This window comes from Microplitis mediator, chromosome 1, assembly GCF_029852145.1.
Source record: "Microplitis mediator isolate UGA2020A chromosome 1, iyMicMedi2.1, whole genome shotgun sequence".
NCBI lineage: Eukaryota > Metazoa > Arthropoda > Insecta > Hymenoptera > Braconidae > Microplitis > Microplitis mediator.
Genome location: NC_079969.1, coordinates 16,106,791 through 16,123,350, shown reverse-complemented (window position 1 = coordinate 16,123,350; position 16,560 = coordinate 16,106,791). Strand labels below are relative to the sequence as shown.

Below are 16,560 nucleotides of genomic sequence, written 5' to 3'. Positions count from 1 at the left end.
AATATTGGCGGATATATATATGTTATAACCCTAAGGATCAAAGGTCTTTAGCGTGTGGGTGCCGAACCAACAGCCACTACGAGTCCGTGCCCATCAAATCCTAGCATTCGGTTTTCCTTATGCTGGCTTGGATGGATTTGCCCATAGTACCAATTTCATGTATTGGTCGACATACCACAGTTGGTCGAGAGGGGACGTGGTTTCTTCCCCTGCCTTCCTGAGAAGACACCCAGTTTATTTAGGCAGGACTACGGAGTTTTATTGAAATCAACTACTTTATTTTAAGTTTTTAAGCATCATCTTGAAAGTAGTCGAGATATAGCTTCTTATGGCCCTGCTGATTTGAACCCGTTCCCAAAATTTCTATTTATTGTTGTAGTATAGCTATGGAATAGATGTCAAAAAAAGAAGAAGAGAGATCAAGTTGTATCAATCTGCTGTCTCAAACTCTTCTCTCCAAAATCGAGAACTGTTATAGGAACGATCGTCGCAATGACAATACAGAGAGTATATTGCAAAAAATTATAAAACTGACTGTAACAAATTACGGATGATTCAATTGATGAAAATTTAAATATTCCCGGGCGAATCTACTAACGGTTGGTAAATTCGCTTGTTTACATTCTACAATTATCCCCACAGGCAGAGCCATAACAACTAAACCTCCCTATTCCAGTAACCTTGTTCTATTACTGGCCTGCTTATTTTTCCGTAATCTATAAAAACATAGTCTATGATTATATGTATTCAATGTTATAAATTGCCGTCAGTCTTAACCTTTTTGAATAGCTCTTAATACTCAGGTTATATTCTATTATTAATTGTTAGATTTAAAATTTAACTTTTTCCATTATCGAAATTACTTCGAGAAAAATGCATTCTTACGGCTTATAAAATTTAATGTCGAACAAAGATATTTTTTTTTGTTCAATGGAGTGTTTGTATATCATTTCTGTGTTCACTATCATTTCTATAGCTGATCTAGTTACCTTTGGGTAACCATATAAACTTATCATTTATCATAAATTTACGTCAATCGGTTTGTTTTTTCTTGATTCAACTAAACACAGTCGATAAACTTTAACAAATTTTAGTGAGTTTGTATTATCAGGATAATTGACTTAACAAACTTTGAGCCATTTGTTTATAATGGCCTCATCAAATATAGGTATACAAACAGGCTCTGCTTGGTTTCAAAGAAAAATAAATCTCCGGCCTCAACATCGAGGTGTTCACCTTGTTACAGAGGAAATACTGAGACAAATTCCGGAGCTTAGTCAATTTTCAGTTGGTCTATGTCATATCCAAAGTAACTACTGATCCAAGATTTAAAATACATTATTTAATACTTTTTATAAACAATTTAACATAGATAAACTTGTTGTTCACATTGTAGTTCTTCATACTTCGGCAAGCCTAGCACTTAATGAAAGTTGGGATCCCGACGTAAGAGATGATATGGAAATGATGTTGAATAAAATAATTCCTGAGGAAATGCCGTATAGACATAGTTGTGAAGGACCTGACGATATGGTAAGTTATGAAAACAAAACTCAATCAAATTTTTGAACGAATCGCGGTAAATCTCCATTGTTCGATTATGAAACATCACCGTGATTCTACCTTGATTTTACCCCGAATTACTGTAGAGATCAACGAAACTCATCGTGAGAGCTCACAAAAATTTTACCGTCTCTCACCATAAATCACTATGAAAAATCACCGTGATTTCATCGTGACCCACCGTGAATCGCCATGGGAGCTCACCTTGATCTTACGCTGACATTATCGGGAATCACGGTGATTCACGGAGGTTCACGGCGAGTCACTGCAATTCACAGTGAATCACCGTCATTTCACCCTATTAGCGTGATTGACCGTGATTCACTTTAAGTCACGGTGAATCAGGACCGCCAGGGTGCTAAAAATGTTATTCTTGAGCTTATATTATGAATAATACTTATAAGAATAGAAAAGATCAATATCTACTATTGTACTAGTAGCATTCTTAAGGAAGTCTTACGTAAAATAATATCTTCAGTCTTCAGAAAGTCTGCGTCATCAGTTTTGAGCAAGTCCGAGGTAAAATACTTCCGTAGGATACCTTAAATAAATCTGTGGCAATACTTGTTTAAAACAAGGTGCTTAAGATTGTTATGTCAGAAGTCGACATAAATGAATTTTTTGTGGGTATTTGGCCCAAGCCGGAGCTTATAGACCGGGAACCCCAGAGATCTTTTATTAAGGAGGATAGGTTTATTTTTAAATTAATGAAACGATATTTTAATTTTAATTTCTAACTATATTGTCAACTCAATTACAAAATTGTTAAGATTGAGAGATTATTCTTTGATAACACTGTTTGAGATGAGTACTAGATTATTTTCAGTTATACAATTTTTCGGTACCTTATTTAAATCAGTTCTTCATAATTAATAATAAAAGTATTAGGTGGCTAATCAGCCGACTCTAATTTAAAAATTCAAAATTATAATAAAAATAACACATTAGTATTTTAAATTTTACAGTACACGTACTCGCATTTTAATTTTATTATAATTCTGTGATTACTGAACTGAACATTTTACATTTTTATTTAAAATTTAAATTTTGAATTACACGTGTTCAAAATTTTATTTTATGATTCTAACATTACTAAATTGAACATTTTGAAGTTTTATTTGCTATTTCAATTTTAAATTGCACGTGTTTGAATTTTAATTTTAAAATTCGGATATTACTAAACTGAACATTTCAAAATTTATTTAATATTTTAATTATTTTTCGTTATACCTGTTTTTCTGTGCACAGAAAAAAAGGAAATCTTGAACCAAGAAATAAAATGTCTTCGAAATTTTTTTCTTGAACCAAGCGAAATTTCTTACTTTATTGAATTAAAAAAATTATTTGGATCAAGAAATTATTTCCTTCGCGGAAGACATAATTTTCTTAGTTTGAAACATAAATTCTTTAAACCAAGAAAAAACTTTCTTGGTCTCGAAAATTTTTTTTTTGGTTCGAGAAGATTTTTTTTTTCAATTCAACAAATTTTTTTTTTGGCTGAAAATTGTTACGTTTTTAAGTCGAGAAAAAATTTCTTGAGCTGAAACGAAAAAGTTTTTGAACCATGAAAAATAATGTTCTAAACCAAGAACAAACTTCCTTGGGCCAAGAAAGTTTGTTCTTGGTTTAAAGCATTATTTTTTTCGGGTCAAGAACGTTTGTTCTTAATTCGAGAAATTTTTTTCTTGTCTAAAGACTGTTACCTTATCGAGTCAAGAAACAATGTCTTGAGCTAAAAAAAAAAATTTTTGTATTAAGAAAAAAAATTTTTTAAACTAAGAAGAAACTTTCTTGGGCCAAGAAATTTTTTTTTTGTCGCAAACAAAAAAAAATTTTTCAGCCAAGAAATTAATTTCTTTAGTTAAGCAAATAAATTTATCGAGCTAAAAAATTTTATTTTTTTTAACTTCCCGCTAAGAAAATCGACGATTTTCGAAAAATTGGGAAGTTATTGTTTTCACCCCGATTTTCGAAAGTCGAGTTTTCATCAGATGTCGACGTTTTGAGGTCCTAGGAAGCTATTCTGACTATTTTCAGAATGATGTCCGAGTGTATGTATGTGTGTGTGTGTGTGTGTGTGTGTAAACTCTTTGTAACTTTTTAACTAATGAATCGATTTGAATGGTTGAGGTGGCAATCGGAGGAGCTTGTTGGCCTTCAACTTTCCTGAAAATTTCAGATCATTTGATCAAGCAGACTCGAAAATATTGGCGAATTACGAAAAAAAAAAAAATTTTTTTTTTAGTTTCTTAGTGATTTCTCAGAAACGACTTGAACGATCGACTTTAAAATCTAATCAGCTCTAGAACTTTATAAGCCGCGTCAAATGCCACCTCAACCATCTCAATCGGTTAATTTGTTCGAGAGATATCGATGGCGAAAGAAATGATAAAAAACGGTTTTTTTTCGATTATCTTTGAAGTGACTCATCCGATCAATATTAAAATTTAATCAGCTCTAGAATTTAAGAAAACGCGCCGATTGCAACCTCAAACGTCAAAATCGGTTGATTCCCATACAGGAAAATACGACGGGGCCAGATATGGACCACGCTTGGCGCAATGCTGTCGATCTCTGGCCCATGCTTGTAAACCCGCTTTGGCCCAGCTTTGGCAAAAGTCTGGGATGATAACAGGGTGCCAGGCTTGGTTGTTACCAATGGCCCAGGCATCATTGCCAAGGCTGGCCCATGCGTGGTTGCCAGATCTGAGCCATGCTTGTTTGCCAGACCTGGCCCATGCTTGCTTGCCAGACTTGGCCCATGCATCGACAAAACAAATAAATTTAATTTAAAAATAATTTTATTATTATTATCCTAATAGAGTTTGTGATCATTAACGTTTAAACTATTTAAGTGAGGTAAATGATGTGAAAAAACTCAATGGAAATTCTGCTGGGCTCTGGGCGCGAACTGCCGTCCTTCTGATCTCTAGGTTTGAACGGTAGCTACTGGACGAACCTACTAATGTTGAACCGAAACTTTTATATGTTGTACTTATTCATTTTACTACAACCACTTGGTTTTATGAAATATAAAAAGCAATTAAATAAATATTTTCGATTAAGAAAAAAAATAATAATTTCGTATTATTTTTATTATAATTACATAATTTTAAAAAATAAAATTTATTAAATTTAATTGATTATTTATCAAGAACCCAGTTGAATTGTCTTGCTCTACCACCAATATTAAAAATAACATTTATTGTAGAAATTCATGAGTTATTTCTTACTTAAATTAATTTTTATAACTAAAATTATTAAATTACGGTTGTTGATTGCAAATAACAACGAACTAAAAAATATTTCAATTATTAGTTGTAAATAAATTTAATCGCAATATTATAATATTTATTAATTAAAACTTATTTTAATTCAAAAATAAATAATTATTAATTTAAAAAACCATAATAATGAGTTAATTGAATAATTAATGAAAAATGTGGGTTAACCAATTCTGGCCCAAGGATGGGAAACTATAGGTATAGCCGAACTTGGATAATCCTACCTTGGCCCAAATCTGGCTTGCCATTGAATGATCAAGGCAGGGGAACCTAGTCTTGGCTTAAATTCGGGTAATCATTGGTTCGGCCAAGGCTAGGTTACCCAGTCTTGGCCCATGTTAGGGTTACCATCCAACGGCCGAGGTTCGGTTACGCAAACTTGGCCCAAGTTAGGGTGACTCTAGGCTTGGCCAAGGCTAGGTTACCCAGTCTTGGCCCATGTTAGGGATACCATCCAACGGCCGAGGTTCGGTTACGCAAACTTGGCCCAAGTTAGGGTGACTCTAGGCTTGGCCAAGCCTAGGTTACCCAGTCTTGGCCCATGTTAGGGTTACCATCCAACGGTCGAGGTTAGGTTACGCAAACTTGGCCCAAGTTAGGGTGACTCTAGGCTTGGCCAAGGCTAGGTTACCCAGTCTTGGCCCATGTTAGGGTTACCATCCAACGGCCGAGGTTCGGTTACGCAAACTTGGCCCAAGTTAGGGTGACTCTAGGCTTGGCCAAGGCTAGGTTACCCAGCCTTGACCCAAGCCTGGGTGATCATTGGAATGGCCAAGACTAATTACCCAGTTATGGCCCGGGCATGGGACAGTATAGGTTTGCCAAGATGGGCTTCCCAACAATGTCCCAGACGTGGCCCCGTCGTTCAACTCTGGGGCTTCCTGTATGGGTTAGTTCAAAAGATATCGGCGCTGAAAAGTTAAAAAAATAACATTTTATGTTATTTTTTCCAGATAAATCAAAATATAATGTGCTAAAATGTGTCTGAAATCATACCAACTCTTTCTCTTTATAGTCTCTTCCGATCATCAGATAATGTCATATAACTTGTTCCTTAGTTTTAAACATATTGTCAGCAAAAAATTGAAAAACACATTCTTTAATGTTTTTTTCGGATATTCCATATATTATTGCTCTGACCTAAGTCAAAACTCATTCAAATCTTGATTTTAATGACTGACATTGATTTCTGCCTGAACACATTTATTTCAGAGAACATAATCGATAATAAAAATTTAAAAGCCGCTTCTTCATTAATGATTTTAGATTCGTAACTTTCCAAATTCTAGCATAAAACGTAACTCGTTAGAGCTTGAAAAGCTCATAAAAAAATGATTCCATGTAATAGCATTTTCGAGCTCGAAGAGCTCGAAAATATATTCACTGTGATGTTTTCAAGCTCCTTGAGCTCGAAAACAGCGGGAAGTTTTGGGGCTGGCCCGCAGGGTCAACCGACGCCCAGATTTTTTTTCATGTTTTTATTGAACAATTTTTTTATGTTTAAATATTACAAACAATGCTGTGAAGCAAATAAATACTATATCAGAAGCAAATATAAGGGATAGGCAAGTTTCGCATTAAGTTAAATATTTAAAACAAATTGAGAAAAAACAATTATCGCTTAACAGAGGAATCGAACCCAGATCGATTCGGCGTCACGCGAGAGCTTTACAAACTAAGCCATCCCAGCCTTTGCTAGGCTGTGTTTACTTTGCCCACATATACTAAGCTACACTGGCTTATGGTCAGTCACATTTTTAAATCCTAAACACAGAATAAATATTACAAATATTATCGCCAATAATTTAGAAAAATGTTAGTTCTGACATTTGACCAAAATACTGAACGGATCGTATGAATCGTTCATAAATGAATTTCAACATAAAAATAAAAAAGTTTAAAAAAAAAAAAAATAAATTTAATTACAAAAAAAATTGAGAAATTATTCAATATTATGTAATTACATTAATTAATTAATTTATTGTAATAATATAATTTGGTTATTTAATTTTTACTTTATTTAAAATAAAAAGGTGAACTCAAAATCCATTTGCTGTGCTAGTGTGAGAAAGAGAGAGAGTGGGGAGTATTCATTCCTTCGGGTGCGAAGGAGGGAGCATCTATGAGTGAGAATCCAAGAGAAAACTTTCTTGGCTTGAGACTCTAGTAATCTTGGTTTGAGGTTTTTCGTGTGATTGGTCAGAGAAAGTACACTATACTCAAACCAAGAGTTTAAATTATTTAAACCAACTCCCTTTATTTTTAGTTCGAGCTCGTACCGTTTATTGTTTCAAAACATTATAGTTCTTTAATTAAGTGTATAATTTTCTCGAGCTAAATAATTTTATTTCTTGGTTTAAGTAAGTAACATACTCAGGTTAAGAAAAATATTTATTATGCTAAAAAATGCAAGTATTTAAAACAAGTAATTCTATTATTGGACCAAGTATGAAATATGTATTGGCTTAAGAATTTTTTTTCTTAATTGAAGATTTAAAATTCAAGAAATTATTTCACTTCGTTCAAGAAATTTGTGGTTTTCATTCCACTCGCTGAAAAATTTCTTGGTTGAAGAAAAATTTTCTTGAGTCAAGATTTTTTTTTTCTGTGTGTAAATACCTGATGAACTTCAAATTAAGTACTCATACTAGTTTAACTTATGCCAACACTTTTCTTTTTCTTCATTGTAAAATAACTTGCTCGCACCTTGATGAATGCAGCCGAAAGAGAGTGAGACTTTTCTTTGTTCCTCGGGCCCAAAATTTTCTTATCTGCCCCTCCATATTTTTCACTTTGGTCAGCGCACGCATTATTCTCCCCACTTCTAAGATTTTCTTTGTTAATAGATGTTTTGATGCTCGCTTGACTAATTGTGTGTTATAAAATTTTTTTATGAATTAAAAAAAAATTATTTCGAAAATTATAAAATTTAATAGGACGTAATAAGATGAATTAGCTCAGACTTGCTGTGGAATTGTTTGATACTTGGACATGGCTATCCCCTTCATTGCTTCGTGGGCTGTCTATTCAGCAGTAATATATACTGAGAGAAAGGAATGTATACTTTCAAGAAAAATTTTTTTATTTAAGTATTTTAGTTACTAAGTGCCAAGTAATTATTTTCTTCAATCAAGTAAAATTATTACTTTATTCAAGTATTTTGTTTAGTTGCTTACTACCAAGAAAGAAAGTTGTTTTTGTCAAAAAAATATTATTAGACACGTCTTTTTTAACTCTCAGCTAAGAAAATCGTGAAATTTCAAAAATTCAGGAAGTTATTAATGTTAGTCCAATTTTTGAAAATCGAGTTTTCAATAGACGTTGACGGCTTATTAAAACTTCGGTTGTGTGAGGAAGAGCTTAATGGGCGCAGTAAAAAAGTGTTGGAAAGATGTTATTTTAACTACCCGTTAAGAAAATTGAAAATTTTCGAAAATTCGGGGAGCTATTGCCCTGGTAGGAAGGGACCATTGGCCAAGGCTCGGTCCAGGCTTTGGCCAGTCGTCATGCCAGAGTCCCGAGCCTTGGCGCAAGCCTTGGTCAAGCCTTGGCTGAACCATTGGGTGAGCATTGGTCCAAGCCTTGGATGATGTCCATGTCCCAAGCCTTGGGGAATAAAATATGAAGCCTCGGCCGAGTCTTGGGAAACGAAAAATTGAGCCTTGGTCAAGGTTTGGGAAACAAAAAATCAAGCCTCGGCCAAACCTCGGGAAGCGAAAAATCTAAGGCTCACCCAATGCTCGATCTAAAATATTATTATTTAAATTAATAAATATAATTAAAAAAAAGTTTGATCATACTTTTATCGACATTACATTGGAGTGTAATTGACTAATTACTGAATTAATGGGAAATAACGAATAAAATTATTTTGGGGCTACCAGGGTTCGAACTGAGATCCTTCTGGTTACTAGGCCGGGAGGCTATCGACTGTGCTAAATCTGATGTCCCGATAATCATGATTTTTTCGCTTGTTAATTATTTAAATACAATTTAATTCGAAAATATTAAATCGTAAAGATGAGGTGAAATGTAGTTTTATTTAATGAACAAAATTGTCTGATGAGTAATGACATATTTTTATTAATTTGTAATTTTACGATTTGATATTAATGAATAAATTGAGAGTAGGATCAAGTAGCACTACTAGGAAAGGGGAGGGGGGGCCAAATGGACCATCCGAAAATTCTGAAAAAATGATTCTTTCATATTTTTATCGTCAAATTAAAAAAAATTTTATACATTATTCCATTTTTCGGCTGATTCTCTGTAGCTGGGGCAAATTCGGCCACTAAAAATATTCGAAAATAATATTTTATTTTTTAAGTGATAAAATTTTTGAAATAATGCAAAATAATCTGTAATCTAAAAAATTAAAAAACACGTTTTTTGGGTTCAAAATAATGACAAATAAAAAATATAGAATTGTTTTTTTTTAGTAAATAACGATTAGTAATTAAGCTAATCGAGGGGAAACGATTTATTACACCTAAAAAAATTTTTTTTGAGTATTATAAAACCACACTTAGTTGTCGAGAGAAAGAAATACATTCTTAATGATAAAAACAATTTAAAAAAAAAAAATTATCATTTTTTGGAGGGGGGCCTCTCTGCCCCACAAAAAAAAATTTTTTTTGCCTTCGATCGTATCCACCAATGATGTGAAATGTAATTTTTCTTTATGTATATTACATATACAAAATTTGAATTTAATGAAATTTGATTAACTTTCAGAAATTTTTTTTTTCAACTTTTTTAAAGGGTACCCCATTTTTCCCGCCAAGAATACAAATTTCGTGTTAACTAAAGTTTTGTACATAGCAATAACTAATTAAATGAAAATTATTGTGTATCAAATAATTTTACTTTTTAGAAAATTTCAACTCTTGATATTAATTGTATACTCGGTAGACCGTTATGCTCTGGTCTTCTCTATATACATATATATAGATACATGTAAAGTTGATAATTTTAATATTAAATAAAAATTTAACCCATACTGAGGCATTGGCCAATGGTCATGACCAAGGCTCGGCTTGACAAAAATTAAACTATCAGACCCAGCCTCGGCCGATCCTTGGTCAGCGGCCAAGGCTCAATTTAACAAAAATTTAACTACCGGGCCTGACCCTGGCCGAGGCTCGGGCCAATGGTCACTACCCAAGGCTCGGCTTAATTTAATGAAACCATTGGACCAAGCCTTGGCGTAGACTTGGGCCAATGGTTAGCTGCCAAGACTTGGCTTAACGTAATCAAACCATTGGGCCAATGGTCAGCTGCCGAAGCTTGACAAGTTACAATAGGGCCAAGGCTCGGCCTATAGTCAGCCTTGGCGATTCCTACCTGGATGGTTTCGGTCCGATTGTCGAAAACCGAATTTTTAACAGATCTCGACGTTTTGAGGTCCTAGGAAGCTATTCTGACTATTTTCAGGATAATGTCCGAGTGTATGTATGTGTGTACGTACGTACGTATGTATGTAAATATTTTTTACACGGCGAGAAAAATTTTGTCATTTTAGCGATTCAAAGTATAGTCAAACAGTTGTTTGTGAAAATAACTATTCATTTGTTGATTATTGCAATACGTATAGTTAATTTAACAACATCCTTATTTATTTTAATGATCTATAGTATCGTTAAATAAACTATTCAATGTTTGTCCTCCAATGCGAATTCATTTCTTTATTTGAGATATACTCCGGAAAGTTGCCATCGAGATTCAGTTATTTTGACAAAATAGGTTATCGTTTTGTCACTATACGTATTCATATCGTTATATTGACGATACGATGGATTGTAACATCGTTGATTAAGAACGTGGAACTTGCGTAGTTAAGCGAATGTCAAGCTAACCACCAAAAAGCCTTTGTGAGCGTTGTGTCACATATTTCTTATTAGAAATTAACGAGCTTTTCGGTTATTATAATTGAGATAATCTGATTGAAATAGATGCGTACCTATTGTATAATCACAATAGTTTTTACGGACTGATTTTAATAGTTATTTTCCAATGTAAAAAAATTTTAATGCTTCCAGATAATTTTTTTTTTTGCTTTGTTATAATTAATAGATTTATATTAAGCGCAGATTGACATTTTCAGCTTTAAAAAATGTCTTATTATTTGTATTTTAACCAGTAAAATTATTTGTTTAAAGCTTTTTTTTTTTTAACTATTGTAAATAACTGATTAATCAATATAAGTCACTGAGCCTGAATATTGAAACATATCATAAGAAATGGTTAATGAGGCTGTATTCTTATCTTGACATCTTTCAATTTACATTAATTTTTTTTATCCAAAATTATCTACAAGATTGTCTTATTAGCGTTTCTTCGGATACCTATAATGGCAATAGTATTACCATTTTGACGTTACGCTGCGACGATACTTGGATCGCCAAAATGACTGTACAGAATATCGTAAAAAAAGTTGACTATAGATAGTATAGCTGTAGTAACGAAATGTTCAGTTGTTTTGACGAGATTTTTCTCGCCGTGTACTTTTGAACGGATAAACCGATTTGAGTTTTTGAGTTGGTCTTTGAAGCGGCTCATTAATTCCAACAATTTTCGAGGAATTGAGCATAATCGGTACGATATGTTGAGAGATATGTCACAAATAAAATTTTTTCAAAAATTTTTTTTTCGGATAACGTATGGAATGTACTCGATGGATTGATTCCAAAATCTGATCAGTTTTAAAACTTAATAAGCCGCGTCGAATGCTACCACATCCATCAAAATCGGTTCATTCGTTCAAGAGATCCTTGCGGTCGTGAAAATACTCTGTGAACGCTCTGGAAATATTCTGGAAACACGATACAACCATACGGACTCCAGAGTATTTCCAGAACGGTTTTGTGCCTTTTTTTGAGAGTGAACTCAGAGTATTTCCAAAGTGAATACAGAGTACATTCAAAGTGTTTTCAGAAAGTATCCAGAGTGGGATCAGAGTGAATCTAAGGCATTGAAAAATGAAAATCGTAAATAAAGCAATCAAGAAAATTTATTTTCAACTTCCCGCTGAGAAAATCGACGATTTTCAAAAAATTCGGGAAGTTATTGGTTTCACCCCGATTTTCAAAAACCGGGTTTTCATCATATGTCGGCATTTGCAGGTGCTAGGATGCTATTCTGACATTTTCAGAGCGATGTCTGTATGTGTGTGTGTGTGTGTGTGGATGTAAGCCTCTCATATCTTTTTGATTAATGAACCGATTTAGATACTTCTTGCGGCATTCGAAAGATATCTTCTGAACTTATATTTTCAAAAAAATTTTAGACCATTTAGTCAAATAAACTCTGAGATATTTAAGAAATACGAAAAAAAAAAATTTTTTTTTTCGTTTTTTTTGGATATTGTGAAAACTGTTGGATCGATCAATTCCAAAATCTAATCAGCTCTAGAACTCGATAAAAGCTTTCGATTGCATTCAAGAAAGTCTCAATCGGATAATCCGTTCGAAAGATATCGTCGACGAAAGAAACAGTAGAAAACGGTTTTTTTGCAAATATCGTCGAAACGAATAAACCAATCATTTCCAAAATTTCATCAGCTCTAGACCTCAATAAAACGCATCGATTGCCACCTCAACCGTCTTAATCGGATAATCCGTTCAAGAAATATCGTCGACGAAAGAATGGAAAAAAATCGTTTCTTTGCGTTTTTCGTGGATATTTCGGAATCTATCAAATCGATCAAGCCCAAAATCTAATCAGCTCTAGAACTCGATGTGAGCATTCTATTGCCACCTCAACCGTTCCAATCAGATAATCCGTTCGAGAGATATTGTCGACGAAAGCATAGAAAAAAATCTTTTTCATTTTTCGTGAATATTTCGGAAACTATCGAATCGATCAATTCCAAAACCTAATCAGCTCTAGAACTCGATAAAAGCATTTGATTGCTGCCAAGAACGTCCCAATCAGATAATCTGTTCGAGAGATATTGTTGACGGAATAATAAATGTAAAATCTATGTCTGCTTTTTCCATTAAAAAACATCATAATTACTGAACATAATTACTCAAAACTAATATGTTCTTCTTTATATAAGTCATTGAAAGTGATTGCTCAAAAATCGTCATGTTCGCTGGTATCACGATATACTTACACGATGTAGATACAACGTATCACGTAAATACTTATTTTTGAGCGAATTATTGAACATAATTGTAAATAAATATATAAAAAACGCTCATTCATTCGTTATTTTGGATTCTAAATTTTTAAACTTTAACATAAACCGTAACCCTTTTGAGCTTGAAAAGCTCATAAGAAAAGAGAAACAAAGGTAACTTCGAGCTCGAAAATGTATTCATACTAATGTTTTTGAGTTCTCAGAGCTCGAAAACAGCGGGAAGTTTAGGGGCTGGCCAGCAGGGCCAACCGATGCTCAGATTTTTTTATTGTTGAAAGCTACATAATAATAATTTTAAGAAAATTTTGACTTGCATTGTTGAAATAATTGTTATAAACAAATGCATTGTTAATGAGATTTTTAAAAAAATTTTTTGGGAATAAGATGCTTAATGAAAATGACGATTTTTCAGAAAAAAATCGTTTTTTAAACAAAAATGTTTACTGCAAAAAAGCGCATTTGCTAATTAACAATTTTTTTTGTTACTTAATATTAATATTCAGGAACCATTTTTTTTTTAAATCATTTTTTCATTTTGATGATTACTCAATTTAAGGAACAAAACTTGTTCCTTTCATTGTTTTGTAAAATTCGATTAATCGCCCCGGAAAAACGGTTCGATGAATAAATCTGAAAATTTACAGGGTTATTGGTGTTACATTGAGCTTCAAAAGAACCTGGCAACATTAGTCTTTGCGTCGATGTTTCTAAAGTAGCGGTCAATTTACTAAAAAACTAAGAAAAGTCATTCTTTGTTCTCCATCCATTTCTAATGGATGTTAAAAATAGATAAAAATCGTTTTTATAAAAAATTATGAAAGGTTTCTTGTTGGGAACTCATTAGTTTCCAATAGCCGCCCTTCGATTTACTGTGCGATCATTGGTAGCTGCGATATTGATGATTGAAGCCAAAAGGATCGTTGTTCGTTTGAAGGCTGATATCACGTCGTGCAAGACTAAAAAGAAGCAATTTAAAGCTGAATAAATTTGCTAACAGATCTATGAATTGGTTTAGCTGAAAAAAATTTTTCTCGGCTCGTTGACCCCAATGATGAATGAATCCCTAAAAAAAAATCAATAAATTAATATTAAGAACATTTTTGAGTAACAACAATAATTTTGATAATTTTTTTTTTTTTTTATTCTAGCCAGCGCATGTAAAAGCCTGTTTTCTTGGTTCTTCTCTGAGTATTCCAATCACCGATGGAAAATTGGCTTTGGGTACCTGGCAAGGCATATGGTTTTGTGAACATAGGAATAACGCTGGCAGTAGAAAATTGATTGTAACTTTAACTGGTTGTCTCAGAGATTCAACACGAAGTCCTATGAGCCCTGTTAGTCCAATTGCTTCTACAAGTAGCTAGGACTATTCTCCCTCCCATCACTATGGAAAACATCGACGATGCATTTCAACACCTAGCCAATCAAGCTAGCAGTTATTAAATTACAGTTTCATCGTAAGGTATACTTCTTGAAAGAGTAATTGGATACTTGAAAAAATTACAATAAAATCAATAGGAATTATATTTTTCGATTAATTTTTTAAGTATCAAAGGGTTTATATTGTTTACTAAACAATGCGCTAAGTTAATTGTATAGTAGTAACACCGGCTTTGTGATACACATATCTGTCTTTGACTTTGTTTAATGACTTTTTATAAGATATTGTATCAAGTAAAAATATAATATCTTGTATTGAGATAGTTATATTGTAGACAGTACTTTCTTAGGATATTTTTCAAATTAGGAGGAATTATTAATTATTCTTTCCAGTATTCTCAAGATAACGGTAAAAATATAATTTTTTTTGACTCCTTAAAACCAGAGATAATCAACTTTAAATTACGGATTTCAGAGATTAATAGGATAGTGTGAAATCACATACTTGGTTATAAATAAAAATGCTCTTCAAAAATTTATTAAAAAACGATTGAAACATGATACGATACCTCAACAAAACGTTAGAATAGATTTTCACATCTGTCCACTATCCAGGTTTAAGAGTATTAATGAATAAATAAATAAAATATAGCTGTGTCAAATGTTGAAAAGAATGCATTTATAATAAGCCGATAACAGTGCATCGATATAATGTGTTTTAAATGACGATAATGTGCAGGCGCAAAATTTTTAATACTGTTGAATGCATAGGATAAGGTGTGAATGTTAAGTTTTTCATTTTTGTCATTGATAATGACCTTTTTTTTTTTAATTTTTTTGCATAACTGACTGCAGCGGAATAAATTTTACAATAGCAGAGTTGTAAAGATAATGATTTAGAAATAATTCATTGTTCAGATATTTTGTGATGAATTCGAATTTCAATTGTTAATATTTATTGTAAAAACAATTAAATTTTTTTTTCATAATCATGTAATTCAGTTGATAATTCCGTTTATTTTAAATTTTCTATTAAATTTAATGATAGTTTAGTTACTTTTAAATTAGAAATTAAGGTCATTACTTAATTTAAATTAATTGATAGTTCAATTAATTCAAGTATTCAAGTGTAGAAAAATCTTAAATTTAAAAATTCCAATAATTAATTTAAAAATTTTTAAGTTAATGATTTAAATTATTAAGTCAGTAAAGTGCATAATTATGCAATCGAGGATTTTTTGATTAATTTAAATCATTCATTATTGTTTCTTTTTTAAAATTTTACTAGTTATTTCTATACAGTGCTTATTAATTAGCCATAAGAATTTTTTTATTAAAGTTATTTAATTTATTGACAAATTCATGTAAGCAATTATTTTCTAGAATAAATTGATAATTGATTTCTCTTTTTTATTATATAGTACTCTAATTTTTATTTTATTATAATATTGTTGCATTAATATAGTAAATAATACTCAGGTATTTGCCAGGTACTAAAAATCATGGATAAATCTTCCTAGTAATACGTATTTGAGCAAGATTCTGGAGGACGTATCTTGAGTAAGAACCCTAGCTGCTAGTGTCTTTCGCAAGATCGTGTATAAAGAAACCTAAGTCAAGATTTGTGTATGTCTTGCTCATGGTATCGTACGCAAGAATATTAAAGATATCTTGAACACGTGCAATGAAAAAGTGTCTGACGCATTTCTTGCACCAGTAACTTACTCCAGGTACTTGCGCATGGCTTGCTCAAGGCTCAAAATTGACCTTGAGCCTTGAGCAGATCTTGAATAAGCCATGCGCAACTATTTTCAACTAAAGTCTTCCTCCAGAATTGAGTTACAATCTGACACGAATTTGTTGTGTAAAGCTTGCATTAGACTTGCAATTTAAATCTGGTCACAAGTATCTGCAGCAAGACACATAAGTAGAAAAAGACACTAGCACCTATCGATCTTGAGAGCAGACGCTCAAGAATTTTAAAAAATTGTTATATGGGCTATAAACACTAATTTATAATCTTTGAAGAACATATGTATAGAAGTGCAATATTATTTACTGGTTGCCCCTGAGAATTTCAACAAAATGCTTTCATTTTATTTAATTCTAATAATTTATTTAAACTTTTAATTTTATTAGTAAATTGAATGTTTTAGTATTTCGTTTAAACTCTTAATTTTGTTTTAAGTT

The 16,560-nt window shown here is 32.3% G+C and overlaps 1 protein-coding gene across 1 annotated transcript; it reads left to right on the top strand.

The window, feature by feature from the left end:
• Positions 1-713: 713 nt before the first annotated feature.
• Positions 714-15,546, top strand: LOC130665245 (UPF0047 protein YjbQ). Its single transcript, XM_057465599.1, has 3 exons — positions 714-1,309; positions 1,397-1,533; positions 14,139-15,546. The coding sequence occupies exons 1-3, from the start codon at positions 1,150-1,152 to the stop codon at positions 14,352-14,354; spliced, it is 513 nt and encodes a 170-aa protein (XP_057321582.1). The 5' UTR covers positions 714-1,149; the 3' UTR covers positions 14,355-15,546.
• The last annotated feature ends 1,014 nt before the right edge of the window (positions 15,547-16,560 follow it).